At 27.3% G+C, this 13,749-nt stretch overlaps 1 protein-coding gene and 1 long non-coding RNA gene across 7 annotated transcripts; one reads left to right on the top strand and one right to left on the bottom strand.

Moving 5' to 3' along the window:
* Positions 1-522: 522 nt before the first annotated feature.
* On the bottom strand, positions 523-8,008 carry LOC112283369 (putative sulfur deprivation response regulator). 6 transcript variants are annotated; one of them, XM_090251100.1, is made up of 13 exons: positions 7,781-8,008; positions 6,673-7,205; positions 6,256-6,473; positions 5,771-6,033; positions 5,191-5,434; positions 4,876-5,045; positions 4,438-4,549; positions 4,016-4,180; positions 3,356-3,481; positions 2,638-2,901; positions 2,192-2,305; positions 1,279-1,963; positions 523-1,119 (listed from the first exon to the last, which is right to left on the bottom strand). In XM_090251100.1, exons 2-13 carry the CDS (start codon positions 6,959-6,961, stop codon positions 974-976), a joined length of 2,796 nt encoding a protein of 931 aa, XP_090107226.1. In that variant the 5' UTR covers positions 6,962-7,205; positions 7,781-8,008; the 3' UTR covers positions 523-973. The 6 variants fall into 6 exon arrangements, with proteins under 6 accessions (XP_090107226.1, XP_024377734.1, XP_024377736.1 ...); XM_024521966.3 differs by lacking the exon at positions 7,781-8,008 and adding an exon at positions 7,288-7,754 and having other exon boundaries at positions 6,673-7,075; XM_024521968.3 differs by lacking the exon at positions 7,781-8,008 and having other exon boundaries at positions 523-1,059; positions 6,673-7,755.
* On the top strand, positions 4,756-10,918 carry LOC149989136 (uncharacterized). The gene is made up of 2 exons (XR_016503264.1): positions 4,756-4,802; positions 10,432-10,918. It is a non-coding gene; the product is annotated as an uncharacterized LOC149989136 (long non-coding RNA).
* The last annotated feature ends 2,831 nt before the right edge of the window (positions 10,919-13,749 follow it).

Genomic DNA, 13,749 nt, shown 5'->3' with positions numbered 1-13,749 from the left:
TGTTTGTTCTTTCTTCTTTTTGTAATAATTCTTGACTATTTCAAACATCTATTGGTTCAAATATGTATTGGTTTAAATGTTTAGAATTTCTTACCTATATTCAAAATAGCTTTATGTATTTAATTAAAACAGAGTCTATTTAATTATTTTTTTCATTAGTGATAATTAACTTAAGTTTGAAACCAATCATTTTGAACTGTTTCATCAATAGTTAATAGTTTAAATAGTAAAATAAGATGCAACAAGATAATTTGCCTACCAAAGAAAGAAAGAAAAAAATAACATTAAATAGAATCATCAAATGTCATGAATAAAACCGTTATGCATTATATATTGATGTCATTATAAAATTTACATTTATGTTCATATGCATATTCTCAATTTTAAAATATGTAGATTAATATAGTAAATGAATTCATAATGTGTATAATTAAAAAAATAAAACTGAACATCTGATTAATGCCAAATTTTAAAATTCTTGTGAACATGTAATATATATATATATATATATATATATATATAGTTCATCAATATTTAGAAATAAATATTTCACAATATTTTATAGAAATATTTATGCCTAAAATTTATAAATAATGTATTAATTCTTTTAGAAGTTAGTTTATGGTGATTGGCTCATATCTAACTGTAAATGATAAAACATTTGTTAACATATACTAAATTCCAAAAAAGAATGAAAGAAAAAGAACAACATTTCGCTTAGAATTAAATCATATACCTACATATGGTACAAAAAATAGCTTGTTTCAAAGAGCCTCACTTAATAAATCAGTATCCAATTCTAGTTGTGCAAAACATCTTCTTAAAGAAAATTTTAACACCATTTTTCAATGTTTTAGAAAATTCGATCAAAATATTTATATCAAAGATGTATCACGATGTTTTGTATCAGGATGAAGACGATAACATATGTTTAGCTTAAATTGGCTGAAGATCTCATTTTTTATATTCTCTTTTATTGAAAATGACCATAATTCTTTTGATAATGTTGTGATGATCTTTTACTTATATTGATTTGATCATAAGATTGATGTTGCTTTCCTTCATATGCAATACCGTCAACTAAATCACTATCTAACAAAATTATTGATCCTTTCATATCTAATTCATTTTAAGTTTTGGTTAGTTTGGTGTTTTAAAATGACAATTATAATAAAATAATAAATATGTAAAATATCAGGACATTTTGTTTTAAATTCAAGCAAATTACATTTTTTAATAATTTTATAACTTTGTTTTAGGGATAAAAATATAATGTACCTCCAATTCCATGTTGACATGGGCTGGGATGAACACCAATACCATCATAAACATTTTCCATTTGCGAGCTTTCATTAGATGTCAAATTCATTGAAAAAGGCATCTTAGAACCATTTCTAGTTTGAATATCCAACAAAGATTCATCAAAAATACCATTTTTGTTTAAATCAACATTAGTTTGGAAATTTGAAGCTGCAAAGTTCAATTCATTATCTTCTTCCAAAGGTATTGTTGTGAGCTCTAAGTTGTGAATTTGGGTATTTTCTAAAGCTTCAAATGGAGGTGAATTCCATGCTAATGAGGCATAATCTGGTGGAGGTCGAAACAAATCTGTTGAGAGCATTGACATGAGGTCTTTTTGTTTCTGCACTTGTGAATTGTTTACAGGCAATGGAAACAGATCATTTGTTGTGGAGAGTTGTGCAAAGTGAGGATCATTGGTTTGAGAATTTCTTTGATATTGAGGTTTCAAAAGATCAACATTCTTGAGGTTTGACTGAACTTGCAATTTGTTTTTGTCTACTGAAACATCAACATTAGCCATGTTTTGTCTATCATAAGTGTTGCTACTTTCAGCTTTCTCTGATGCATGCATAGTGTTTTGAATTTCAAGCAAAGCCAATGCAGGTTGATTGTTTAAATTATCACTTGATGCCAAAGGTTTTGCTTTAGGCATATTACAATCCTTCATTACCACATGACCAATACATGGTTTCAACTTTATATATATATATATATATATATATGTATATATATACACTGTTTTGACTTTGTATTTTATTAGAGGATATAAACAACATTTCTATCATTAGAATATTGGTCTTAACAAATATTTCTTTAAGAAATCAGTCTGTAAATTAATTATAGTAATTACTGGTTTTAATTGTTTACAATTCATTATAATGTAACTTACTAAGCCTGCCAAGAGTGGAGTCAATCCTACAGTAATTGGAATGAGAACCAACCACCATGCCCACCAATGGTCAATAGTCACAGTCACACCAACTGTTACAATTAATAGCCAAATCTGAAACACATTACAATTGCTCACAGTTTTTTATTATCTTGTAACGTGTGTGGTAAAAAATCACACACATTTCAAAATTTATTTATATATATATATATATATATATATACAGAACTTCAAATACTTCCATACAATTCATTGTTGAAACTTTTTCCCAGATAATTTTGTAAGTAAGCTATTCCATGATGTAAATACTTTAATAAAAGGAGTACTCAATCAGTTGTGTATTTTACAGCAATTACAACAAATCAAAATTGTAACTCCAACTTATTGGTAGTGTACAGTTAACATGCATTTTGACTTCAAAATTATCGTGTTTATAAAAAGTTTACTTGTAGTAATCCACCATATTTCAAATAATCAACAAATTTGTATCCACCAATGGAATACACCATGATATTTGTTGAGCATCCTGTGGGTGTCATGAACCCGGCTGATGATGCCATCATAAGTGTGAATGCAAAGGGCTTGAAATCAAGGTTTTGTTGCTGGGCTGCAGCTAATGCCACTGGGAACATTATGGTTACCGCAGCATTGTTTGTAATTGCCAATGAGAAAACAGTTGTTGCAATGTATGTGCATGTAATGAGCCCAAACTGCAAGAAAATGGAACAAACAAAACAAACAAACTTTAAAGAAACCACCCACTTTAAAAAAAACATGCAAACATTTGCAAAATCCACTTCTAGCATGCATAATTCAATTTCTTTTTTCATTATAGATTCCTCCCATCATAAAATGTGTTGTGATTTTCAACAACCATAAACAACATTTCATCAAAAAGTTCATTAGGTTATTAAAGATTCATTAAAAACAAAAATTTAAAATTAAAAATTAAATCAACAATATTGCCTGATTAATTATGCTGTCTTCCTATGTCTCATGAAACTGATGTTGTGCAAAATCCATCAAAGTCAAATTTAAAGAGGTTTAAAAAAAAAGTAACTAATGGCAAAGGTTGAAAAGATCTAGTAGGATTATCTATGAAAATGGAGTGTTTGCACAGAGCAATACTAACATGAATTAAACACGGCTGATTGAACTGCTTACAACAGTTTTTCCTGCAAGCCCCATGAGGACTTTGGCCACAAGATCAGCTGCCCCACTTTGCACCATTGCTTCTGAAATCCCAAAAGCAGCTGATATCATGATAAGCACTGGCATTTCCAATGCATCCTACACATAGCATGTGTGTCTGTATGAATATATATATATATATATATATATATATACATATAACAATAATAATAATACTAAGTCAATCAATGGCATATTCTATATATGATATTGAGAATTAAAAATGATAGATAGTTTGGTGTAAAATCTATTTAAGATAAAGTTAGTTGCTAATTAATTTAGGGGAATGTTAATAGACCCATGTTTTTACCAAATACATCCACCCTTAATGAAGAATATGGCAATCATGAGGAATGTGATTAGTTTTAATTGGTTGCAAATCCAATAGTGGAGAAATGAATGTAAAGGTCATTTATTTATTTATTTATTTATTTATGTTCATGATGGTTGGAATGGGTTGATTTTGTAAAAACTTGGGTCTATTTAACACTCTCCTTAATTTATTGTTTTATTTATGTCTAATGCATGTTGTTTGAAAATTGAAACAATGCATCATGTGTAAAGTTGCAATGAGGGCTAAAGAGGGAGAATAATTTAAAGATTTTTCTCAATATGAAATTACAAATGTTGTACCATTGCATCTTGTGGTGTTAAACATCTACAAATTAATAGACCAGCGCAAGCAAATAAGGCAGCTGTTATAAGCTCCACTCCAAGAGCACTTCCAACAACCATTGCTGCAACAATAACTGTTGCTATCCCAGCTTTTTGGCGCTGTATTGGAACAAATCCTGGGAGCTTTAAAAAATAAAATGACAACAATATTATGGATTATCACATGTATACAATATGCTTTTAAATGAATAAAATACTTTGAAGATTTTATTTATTTATTTTGTAATGAATTAGGCATAGAATTTTGAATTCTGTTTCTGATGGATTAGTTTTTATTTCATCTTGTGTCTAGACCATGAGTTTTAAAACTGTAAAACCACATGAATCAGTATTATCACATTTTTGGGTTTTGAACTCATTGAACAAGAAATGGGTGGTACCTTGGAAACAAGAGCAAACGTAGAATTATTTCTGTGTTTTTCAACAAATTCTGGACCATCTGCTACCATCAATAAACAATCTCCAGCAGCAAGCTCTAATTTTCCAATAGGACTATACATAAATAAAATTATCTCAATCATACAATACACATTATCATGCAAGTTAAATTTATAAAATAAAAGTAATGAATTTTCAAAGCACACTACATTCTTAGTGTTTTGATCAAATACATCATCATTAATATTCTTGAATTATTGTTGTTTTTGAAAATAATAAATTACAACCAATTAATGATTAGATAGCTTTCAATTTCTCTAACATTTTTTTTTTTTTTTTTTTTTTTTTTTTTTTTTGGTTTTTTTTGGTTTTTTTTTTAAAAGAAGCAAACATTGTTGTTAAAATTTTCAATTGTAATTAAAAGATATGGGGGTTCTCACCAATTAATTAACTGTGCATGGCGATGAATGGCAACAATGGCAGCCTTGTAATGAGTCCGAAATTGGAGCTCAGCAACACGTTTGCAGACCATTGGAGATCCTGCTGCTATCACGGCCTCCACAAGACATTGCCTTACATTTAATCTATTCAAATCAACTTGTTCATGACCCTACAAAATCAAAATGCAAAAAACTCAAATCATAGACCCTTTCAACATCAAGCATGGAATAGATTGCATCAGTTACAAAGTTTCAGATATATATATATATATATATATATATTTATATTTTAATAAAATGTTTTGGATGGATTACCTCATCTTCAGAAAGTGCTAAACCATCAAGTTGGGTCAAAGACAAGATGGAGTCAAGAACACCAATGAATTGCAGATGATCTTTAGCACGCATTTGAAAGTTTCCAGATGGATTTTGATATGATTCATCATCTCGCCGGATTTGCAACAAAGTCAGCCCTGGTTGCCTATTTAGACCTGCTTGTTCAATAGTCTTTTTACACAATGATGAAGTTGCCTTTATAACAAGCACGATGCTGTATTCTCTGAAACCATTGAGTACAATGTGAATATGGTTATTATACACACAGTGCCACATGTGTTTCCAAAATCATGCTGGAAACTTGTATCTCTGAAAGTAATATTGCCCAAAGATAATAAACTACTGCATTCTTCTCTAAAATAGTATTGAAATAAATCCACACCGAACATAACTTAAATATTGCATAAAACTTGTTTAAATTATTCCTTATATATATATATATATATATATATATCATCTCTTTTGGGAATGAGGCAATTGAAAAAAGAAGTAAATATGTAACATATCCTACACCTTTGGTTTACAATATGTGCATATTTTGAGCATTGAATTTGAGTACCTTGCAGTAAAGGTAGTGATTAGTGTGGATAATCTGCTTGGAAGTAATTTTTCTGAAAGGGCAAAGATGTAAAGCAAGCCAGCAACAGTTACAGGAACACCCACCACACCAATCTCAAAGATGTTTACTTTTAGGTCGGGAACTTTTCTCGCGGCCATTGATAATACTACGAGGTTGGTGCTTGATCCTATAAGAGTCATAGTACCGCCTAACAATGCCGCAAAACTTAGTGGCAATAAGAGTTTTGACGGAGCCATATTAACCTGGAAGCAAATCCATGTTCATTGTTCAAAAACATTCTTGAAGTAATTCAACATCATTTTTATGTAAATAAGCTTTTAAAATATTTTAAGGTCTTCTGATTAGAATATTACACTGATTTCTTTAATAAAAGAGTTATTATTATTATTTTTTGCAATAGATAAAAAAAAATGTATCTATATATTTTTTAGGATTTGGGTTCAAAGCTATAACAAAATTTAGACCTTTTTTGAGTATTCCACAATGGGTGGTATCATCATTGCTACCAATGGAATATTGGCAAGAAATGCACTGAACAAAGCCACTGGGACAGTGAATTTTACAAGCACCCATACAATACTATTTTTTGTCTTTGTTATATGTTGGCCTGGTTTTATGATATCTTTTTTTGTACTAAATAACATTGATGAAACATATTCCAAACCTCCAGATTGTTCAATACCTAATTTGTTTTAAACATACATTTTCATATATAAATATAAATATATATATATATATATATATATATGCAAGCACATGTTAATCAGGAGGTAAATATTTCTTTAGCAATAAAGGAAAAATAAATTGATGTTAAAAATACAGCCAAAAGTACAAGATATACTAAGTCTAAATTACTACCTATTTGATGTGTTAAACAGTACCTTTGGCAACAATGAATAAAATTGCCACTGCAAGCATAGCTTCATCAGCAAATCCATGAAAAGCTTCTTCTATGGTTAAAATTTCAAGTGGAATGAATATAATTAATATTCCCATCATTATCATATACGGAGGTGCCAACTCGGCCACCAAAGAAATCAACATCAATGCAACCAAACCTATTGTGGTCCATCCTTGCCATTGAACTTGTGAAACATTCATACTTGAAGACGGAATCCTATCATCTATGCTTGTAATATTTAATTGACTTATATTCTTTACATTTGTCATTATTCTTGGATGTCAATATTGTTTTATAATCTTGTGTTTGCTTTTTCACTGATTCTCACATTCCACGCTGACAGAATGTCAAGCTATTCAAATACTTTATTGCATGATATGGTTCTGAAAATTATCACATTAATACAATTCTTTCAGGGTCTGTATAATAAATTTCAGGGTATCACTCTGATTACAGGCAATTGTTTAAATTCTTTTTCAAATATAAAGATTGAAGTTCCAATCAATCATAAATCTGCACAATAGTTGTTACATTAATAATTCAAACTGAAAACAAAATATAAAGATTAAACCTAATTTGTTGGACAGATTCTTACGAGATCAAGATACTTTCTGAATATTTAAGAATTTAAAAGGAACACAAAAAAACTTAAATTTGAAATGACATTCTAAAAAAAGAAATGCAATCATATTGAGTATGACTTCAAAATTTTAAGTGGTAGATGAGAACTGAGATTCTATAAAATTTAAATAAATTTCACAATTACAGAAACTAATTAATTTATGAAAGTGTTTTTTCATTAGTTGTATAAAACTATATTATTCATTTTATTTTTTATTTTAAAAATCATATATGTGTATAAATATATATATATATGATTTTTTAGAATGGTTTTTTATTCTTTAAATAAATATTCTTATTTTCTACAATATATTTATAAATAAGAAATTTAACATTATTATATATTTTGTATTAAAAGCAATGGTATCTATTTGTATGTATTTATTTGAAGTATGATCTACCTATAGATACATCTATCTTAAATTAAATAATTTTATTAATAATAAAATGATTTAAAAAAAATTAACCTCTTTGTGTGTGTTTTTGTTTTAGTTTTTTTGTACATAACTGTATTTCTTCTATTTCATTGTGGAACTTTCATTGATTTGATTTAATTATAATTTAATTGAATCCAAAATTGCACTTAATAAAGATTGGAAATTTAACTTGATTGCAAAAGCAATAAAGATTTAATTGATTGTTAATTTATGATTAATTATAGCAGTATAGTTAAAAAAAATTATGCACAAGATTTTGGCAAATAACTTTTTAAAAAAAAATCTATGGAGTGTGCAGAAAAAAGAATTGATGAAGTTATTAGAAGAAGAATTTATTTTGCATTCCTATGAATATGAATAGATGATTTTAGTGTCTCTAATAGGAAAAAAATAATTTTTTATATTATTTGTATATTCATTTATATAGTTTGTTCTTTTGATTGATGGAATAATATTTCTACCATACATTATGGAATATGATAGACTCACTTACTAAAAGCTAAGTTTTACAAAAATTTCCAATAAAGCACTTAATTGTGTCTTGCATTGTATTTGAATCTACAACACCTAAAATCCACATGAAGTCTTGAAGGTGCATCAATAAAATTTGTCAATAAAAATACATATTTATGTATTTTTTTTATAATTGTAATTAAAAAAAGTCACATTTATGGCAAAGTTTGAAGCACATACATATTTTGGACTAAAAGAAATTTTAGTTGTAGAAGTATAATATTAAACAAGTCACCTTTTATTACTTTTTTCTAATTTCAAATAAATAAGTTATTAAAAATAAGATATTAGCTATTCAATTATAATAATTAATTTTAAAAATATAATAATAGTATAATTTTGAGTTATAACAAAGCTATTGAATGAAAAAAATTGATTATTTATAGGAGATCTTAATTAAAAATATTGTAAAATATTACCTCAAAATTATAGATAGTAGTGAAAGAGGTAATAAATTTAGTAAGTACTAATGCTACCTCTTTGCAAAGTAAACTTCTACTTATTTTGTATCACCATAAATAAAACAAGCTTAAATAGCTAAAAAACATATAGACCACTTTAAAAAGAAGTTAAGAATAGTTTGTAGGATAAATTATTAAAAGAAATAAAGAATTGATATTTAAAGAAGACCGGTTGTAAATCAAGGTCGAAATCAAATCTTGAGGCTCAAAACTATGTACTTACAATAATTTTGAAGTTCTTGGATTGATTGAATAAGTGAATTGGAGAGCAAGCTACAAAGAAGTTCTTTGGAAGTTGATTTTAAGTGATTTGAGTTTGTAATGCCTTTATAAAAGCTTTGTAAAGTCAGGATTGTTTTGGAAGTGACTTTAGATTTTGAAAAATATAAAGAATATTTACTTAAAAGAATTATGTGAGATTAATAGATAATCTTTAGATATAATTTTGTAATTAATTAATTATTTTTGCATTAAATATGTGTCATAAATTTGAACTTGATCAAATGGTTTATTTGAAGTATATTAAAATTAAAAATATCAATGTCTTGAAAATTGAAGTTTAGGAGACTAGTAAGAATTTCTAAGATTTGCAACAATTTGTAAGTTTAATTGATATAATTTATTTTATATTAATGTTAGAATTGATTTTCAAAAAGTTTAAAAAGTTTGAGAGTCATTGCATGGTATCAAGGACATGAATTTCAAAAAAAGAAATCCTCAATATACTCTTGTGTCACTCAAAAGAACTAAAAAGTCACTCAAAGATGATATAATATTGAATAAGAATGGCTATTGAAAAAAACAAGAAGATTAAAAAGCCTTGAAATAAGACTAAAGATTAAAAAGACATTGACAAGAATGACGAAGACTTCACTCTTGTCTCCATATATATTCTTAACTAAGAATTACATGGTAATGTCCTATAAGACCTCTAAAATGAGTTGACTTTACAAGACATATATCTTAACTTGCATAATTAACTTATTCTACAAGCTATCAACACATGCATAACTTATTGATCAAGTTTCTAACCTATCAATCAACTACAAATACATATAAAGTCAAAACAATGTCAAAATAGATTTTTTAAGAGGTATTATAAAATTAACTTACTTTTATTTACTTTTAATTACTTCTATCTAATCATATGGGTATTTATTAATATATATATATATATATATATATTTGTGATATTATCTTTCATTTTAGAAACAAGTTCTATAAAGAAAAATCATCATATGTTGATGAAATCCAAGATGTGGAAAATTATATTTGCCACATACTTTGATCTTTGATTTCTTCAAAGATAGTTAATAGGTCCTCTCAATTATTGATAGTGTCCCATACTAAGGCAAGAAGACTACCCTATCATTTGATCATTGTTGAGGCTTTTGTAACTTCCTTCAAATAAAATATTTAAAACATTAGTAGAAATTATTCTTATTTCTAATAAAATTACCACACATCGAGAGTTTCTTTTAAAGTTGTGATATCAAATACGTTGTATATTATCATTTGTTTGATATAGGACATGTTGTCTTTGAGGATCTTCATCTTGATTATGTCGGCTTGAAGATCGTAACAATTATAATATCTTATCTACTAAGTCAACAAGTAAAAGTTCTTTGGTTGAATCTACTGGTTGTTAGTTTTCCATCTCTTTAGCGTCATAAATATACAAAAGCTACAAAGAAAGGTAGAAGGTAGATTTTTTTTTTTTTTTTTTTTGAATTTGCTTTCTTTTATAGCAAAGATTTGCTATTATTCATCTTAATTTTGATATATATTATTGATGAAAAGCCTCAACTCTCTTTGCTACATTTGTAAGTTTCTTTGCTGGCTCCCATGTGTATTTTACTAATATTATAACCACGCCAATGAATAAGCTATTCCAACTTATTTTAGTGTTGCCTTAAATCTAAGACTTCTTCTCTTCAAACTCTTGATTATTATCCATTTCTATAGAAAGAAGTCGCATTCATTTTCTTCTTGAGATATTTATTGTCTTATATGGTTTAAAAAGAGATGGGTGAAATAAACGATGGATCTTCATAGACTCTGATAGATATAATCAGTAAGCAACAAGATTAATTTGTTGACTAATATGAAAAAATCTAAGCATATAATAGTCCATCTTGTTATAAGGATGAGTAGTCTTGATATTGCAATAGAGTAACCATACTTTATTATCCATGTTGAATTGTGATTGTTCCTTGTGATAGGCATGTACATTAATTTTTTGTCATTCTTGAGTTTTTTTTAACTGTACCTTTATTGTTGCATGTAGCTTTGACAAACAATTTGCCAAATCTTCTACTATAAGATTATCAACTTTTAAAAAGTCAAAAGTATCAAATCAGGGATGATAATCATAATTAGTAAAAAAAAGTATTTATTAAATGGAAAAATATATTAAATTATTATATACAAACTCTGCTAATGGTAAAAGAGTTGTCCAATCATCTTGATGATAGTTAATGGTATACCTCAAGTGTTGCTCCAAAACTTAATTCACTTGTTCTGTTTGTCCATTAGATTAAAGATGAAAAATCAAAGAGAGCTTTATATATGCCTTTAAAATCTTGAAAAGGATTCTTTAAAATCTTAATATAAATTGAGTCTCTTTATATAATATAATATCTTGAAGCAATTCGTCACAGTAATAGATATTATTAAAAAAAAAATAGCCATTCCTTTATGTTTGATAGATTTTATACATAGTATAACATATATCATCTTAATAAAACGATCTACTATCACGAATATAAAATTATACAAACTTAAAACTAGAAGATCTATTATAAAATCCATTGAAAAGAAAGACCATGATTGTTTTCAAATAGATAATGGATGAAAAAGTCTATAAGATCAATAACGAGGAATTTTGGATCTTGAAGAAGTATCACATGATTATACAAAGTCTTTAACTGCCTTCTACATTTGAGGCCACCAAAAATCACTCAATATTAGTTCCAAAGTCTTGTTGTATCTAAAACATCCGGTTGTTAGAAAGTCATGATAAGTTTGAAGAATATGTAATTAAGCTCCACCTTTTGGAATATATAATTACCTCTCAAAATAAAATAGGTTGTTTTTGAACTTGAATTTGGAAGTTTCATGAGACTTAAAAGAATTATTCTTAATATCATAAATAAGAAGATCAAAAGACATACTTGATTGAATTTGTTTGACAAAAGTAGAATCAATAGTCAATAATGATTTTATTGTTTAAAAGTGAAAATACTTTGGCTTCAAGAAAATCATTCTTTGTTGATTAAAAGATGAATTTTTCTTCTTTTGGTACAAGATAAGATCATTTAGAAAGGATGTCCAACAAACCTTATTATTTTTTGGATTGATAAGTGGTCTTGAAATCAAATCTTGATAAAAACATGCTCCAATGAGCTCAGCAATGATTCAAAACATGTACCAATGTAAAATATTTAAGATTCTTGTAATCTATATACATAGTCACTAGACTCAAAGTGCCTTCTAAATAATTAAGTCATTCTTAAAATGAATCCACAATTAAAACGAGCTCTTTATTATAGATCTCATAATTGATCTTAATTACTAAGATTTTTTTGGAATGACAAGCTATTTGATGGAATTTTTCATTTGCTTCTATTTGTGATAATACTGCATCTAAGGTAAAATCTAATGCATTTGTTTCTGTAAAAAATACCTTGGAGAAGTCAACACAATATAAGATTGGTGCAAAAATAACTTTCTTTTATAAAACATCAAATGATACTTCAGTTCTTTACTCTACTTAAGTTTGTCTTTACAAGTCAAATGTGTAAATCGAACTACAACTTGAAAAAGATTCTTGATGAAGATTTGATAGTAATTGACAAAGCTCAAAAAGCATTGAACATCTCTTAGTATTTCTAGAATCTTTCAATCTATGATCATTTGGACGTCCTTCAAATCCATCATTAGTCTTTTATTGGAAATATTATATCTTAGGAAGTCAACTTGAGTAGTGTGGAATACACACTTTTCTAACCTGGCATATAATCCTGCATCTCTAATTTTTTGTAACACACTACAAACATGAATTTTATGCTCTTCTATGTTCTTAGAATAGATTAAGATGTTGTCCAACTAATTGACAGCAAAATCATTAAGATACTTACAAAAGACACCATTTATTAAATATTGATAAATAACTAGTCCATTTGTGAGTCCAAAAGGCATGATATTATATTCCAAATATCCATACTTGATTCAAAATATAATTTTTTATTTATCTCCTTCTTTAATATGACCTAGATTATATGTTCAGTGTAAATCGATTTTTGTATAGATCTTTGCTTGATTGAGTTGATCAAGAAATCCTAAAATTGAAAGTAAAGGATACTTATTTTTGATGGTGATCTTGTTGACTTCTCAATAGTCCACATACATCTATAGAGATTGATCTTATTTCTTCACATATAAGATAGGAGTCCTTACTAGAGATTTAGAATGGTATAATTTTTAGCCAAGTTTTCATTAATGTACTCCTTAAGTGTAGTCAATTCATTTTGTGATAGGCTATAGATTGATCTAAATGGTAGTTGATTTACTTCATGAAGTTCAATAGAATAATCATAAAAATGATACTTTAGAAGAATATCTACATTCTTCTTTTCAAAAACGTATTAAAAATCTTGATATTAATTAAAAATACTAATTGATGTCTTTTCACCATAAAAAATGGGCACAACATATACAACAAAAGATAACTCTTTTTTTGAGGCATGCATGAAAGTTCTCACACATACTAGTAAAGGTTTAAATGTACTAGACTTATGTATTTCTACTCAACTAACAGGATTTTGGATTAAACTATCAAAAAAAAAAAAAAATTATGAGAAATCCAACTATTTGAGGATTATACTTTTTAACCAAGATAATCCTAAAATAATCAGATTGAATGGAGATCTTATTATATTGAATATTACTATGCTATTATAATCTTTAATTACTACATCTAAAGCAATAGTCTTATGTGTAATATCTTTAGAAGATAGCAAATGA

The sequence above is a fragment of the Physcomitrium patens genome, chromosome 6 (assembly GCF_059467195.1).
Source record: "Physcomitrium patens ecotype Gransden chromosome 6, ASM5946719v1, whole genome shotgun sequence".
In the NCBI taxonomy this organism is placed as follows: domain Eukaryota; kingdom Viridiplantae; phylum Streptophyta; class Bryopsida; order Funariales; family Funariaceae; genus Physcomitrium; species Physcomitrium patens.
The sequence above is the reverse complement of the archived record's forward strand: the minus strand, read 5'-3'. Positions and strand labels throughout refer to the sequence as shown.

What these genes read in the sequence shown, in the direction of transcription:
- LOC112283369 (XM_090251100.1), bottom strand. Translation starts at nt 6,961, where the DNA reads ATGACAAATGTAAAGAATATAAGTCAATTAAATATTACAAGCATAGAT. An exon ending in GGCTTGCAGGAAAAACTGTT is followed by an intron (nt 2,902 to 3,355) that starts GTAAGCAGTTCA and finishes ATTTTCTTGCAG; the next exon opens with TTTGGGCTCATTACATGCAC. An exon ending in AATATGGTGGATTACTACAA is followed by an intron (nt 2,306 to 2,637) that starts GTAAACTTTTTA and finishes AATGTGTTTCAG; the next exon opens with ATTTGGCTATTAATTGTAAC.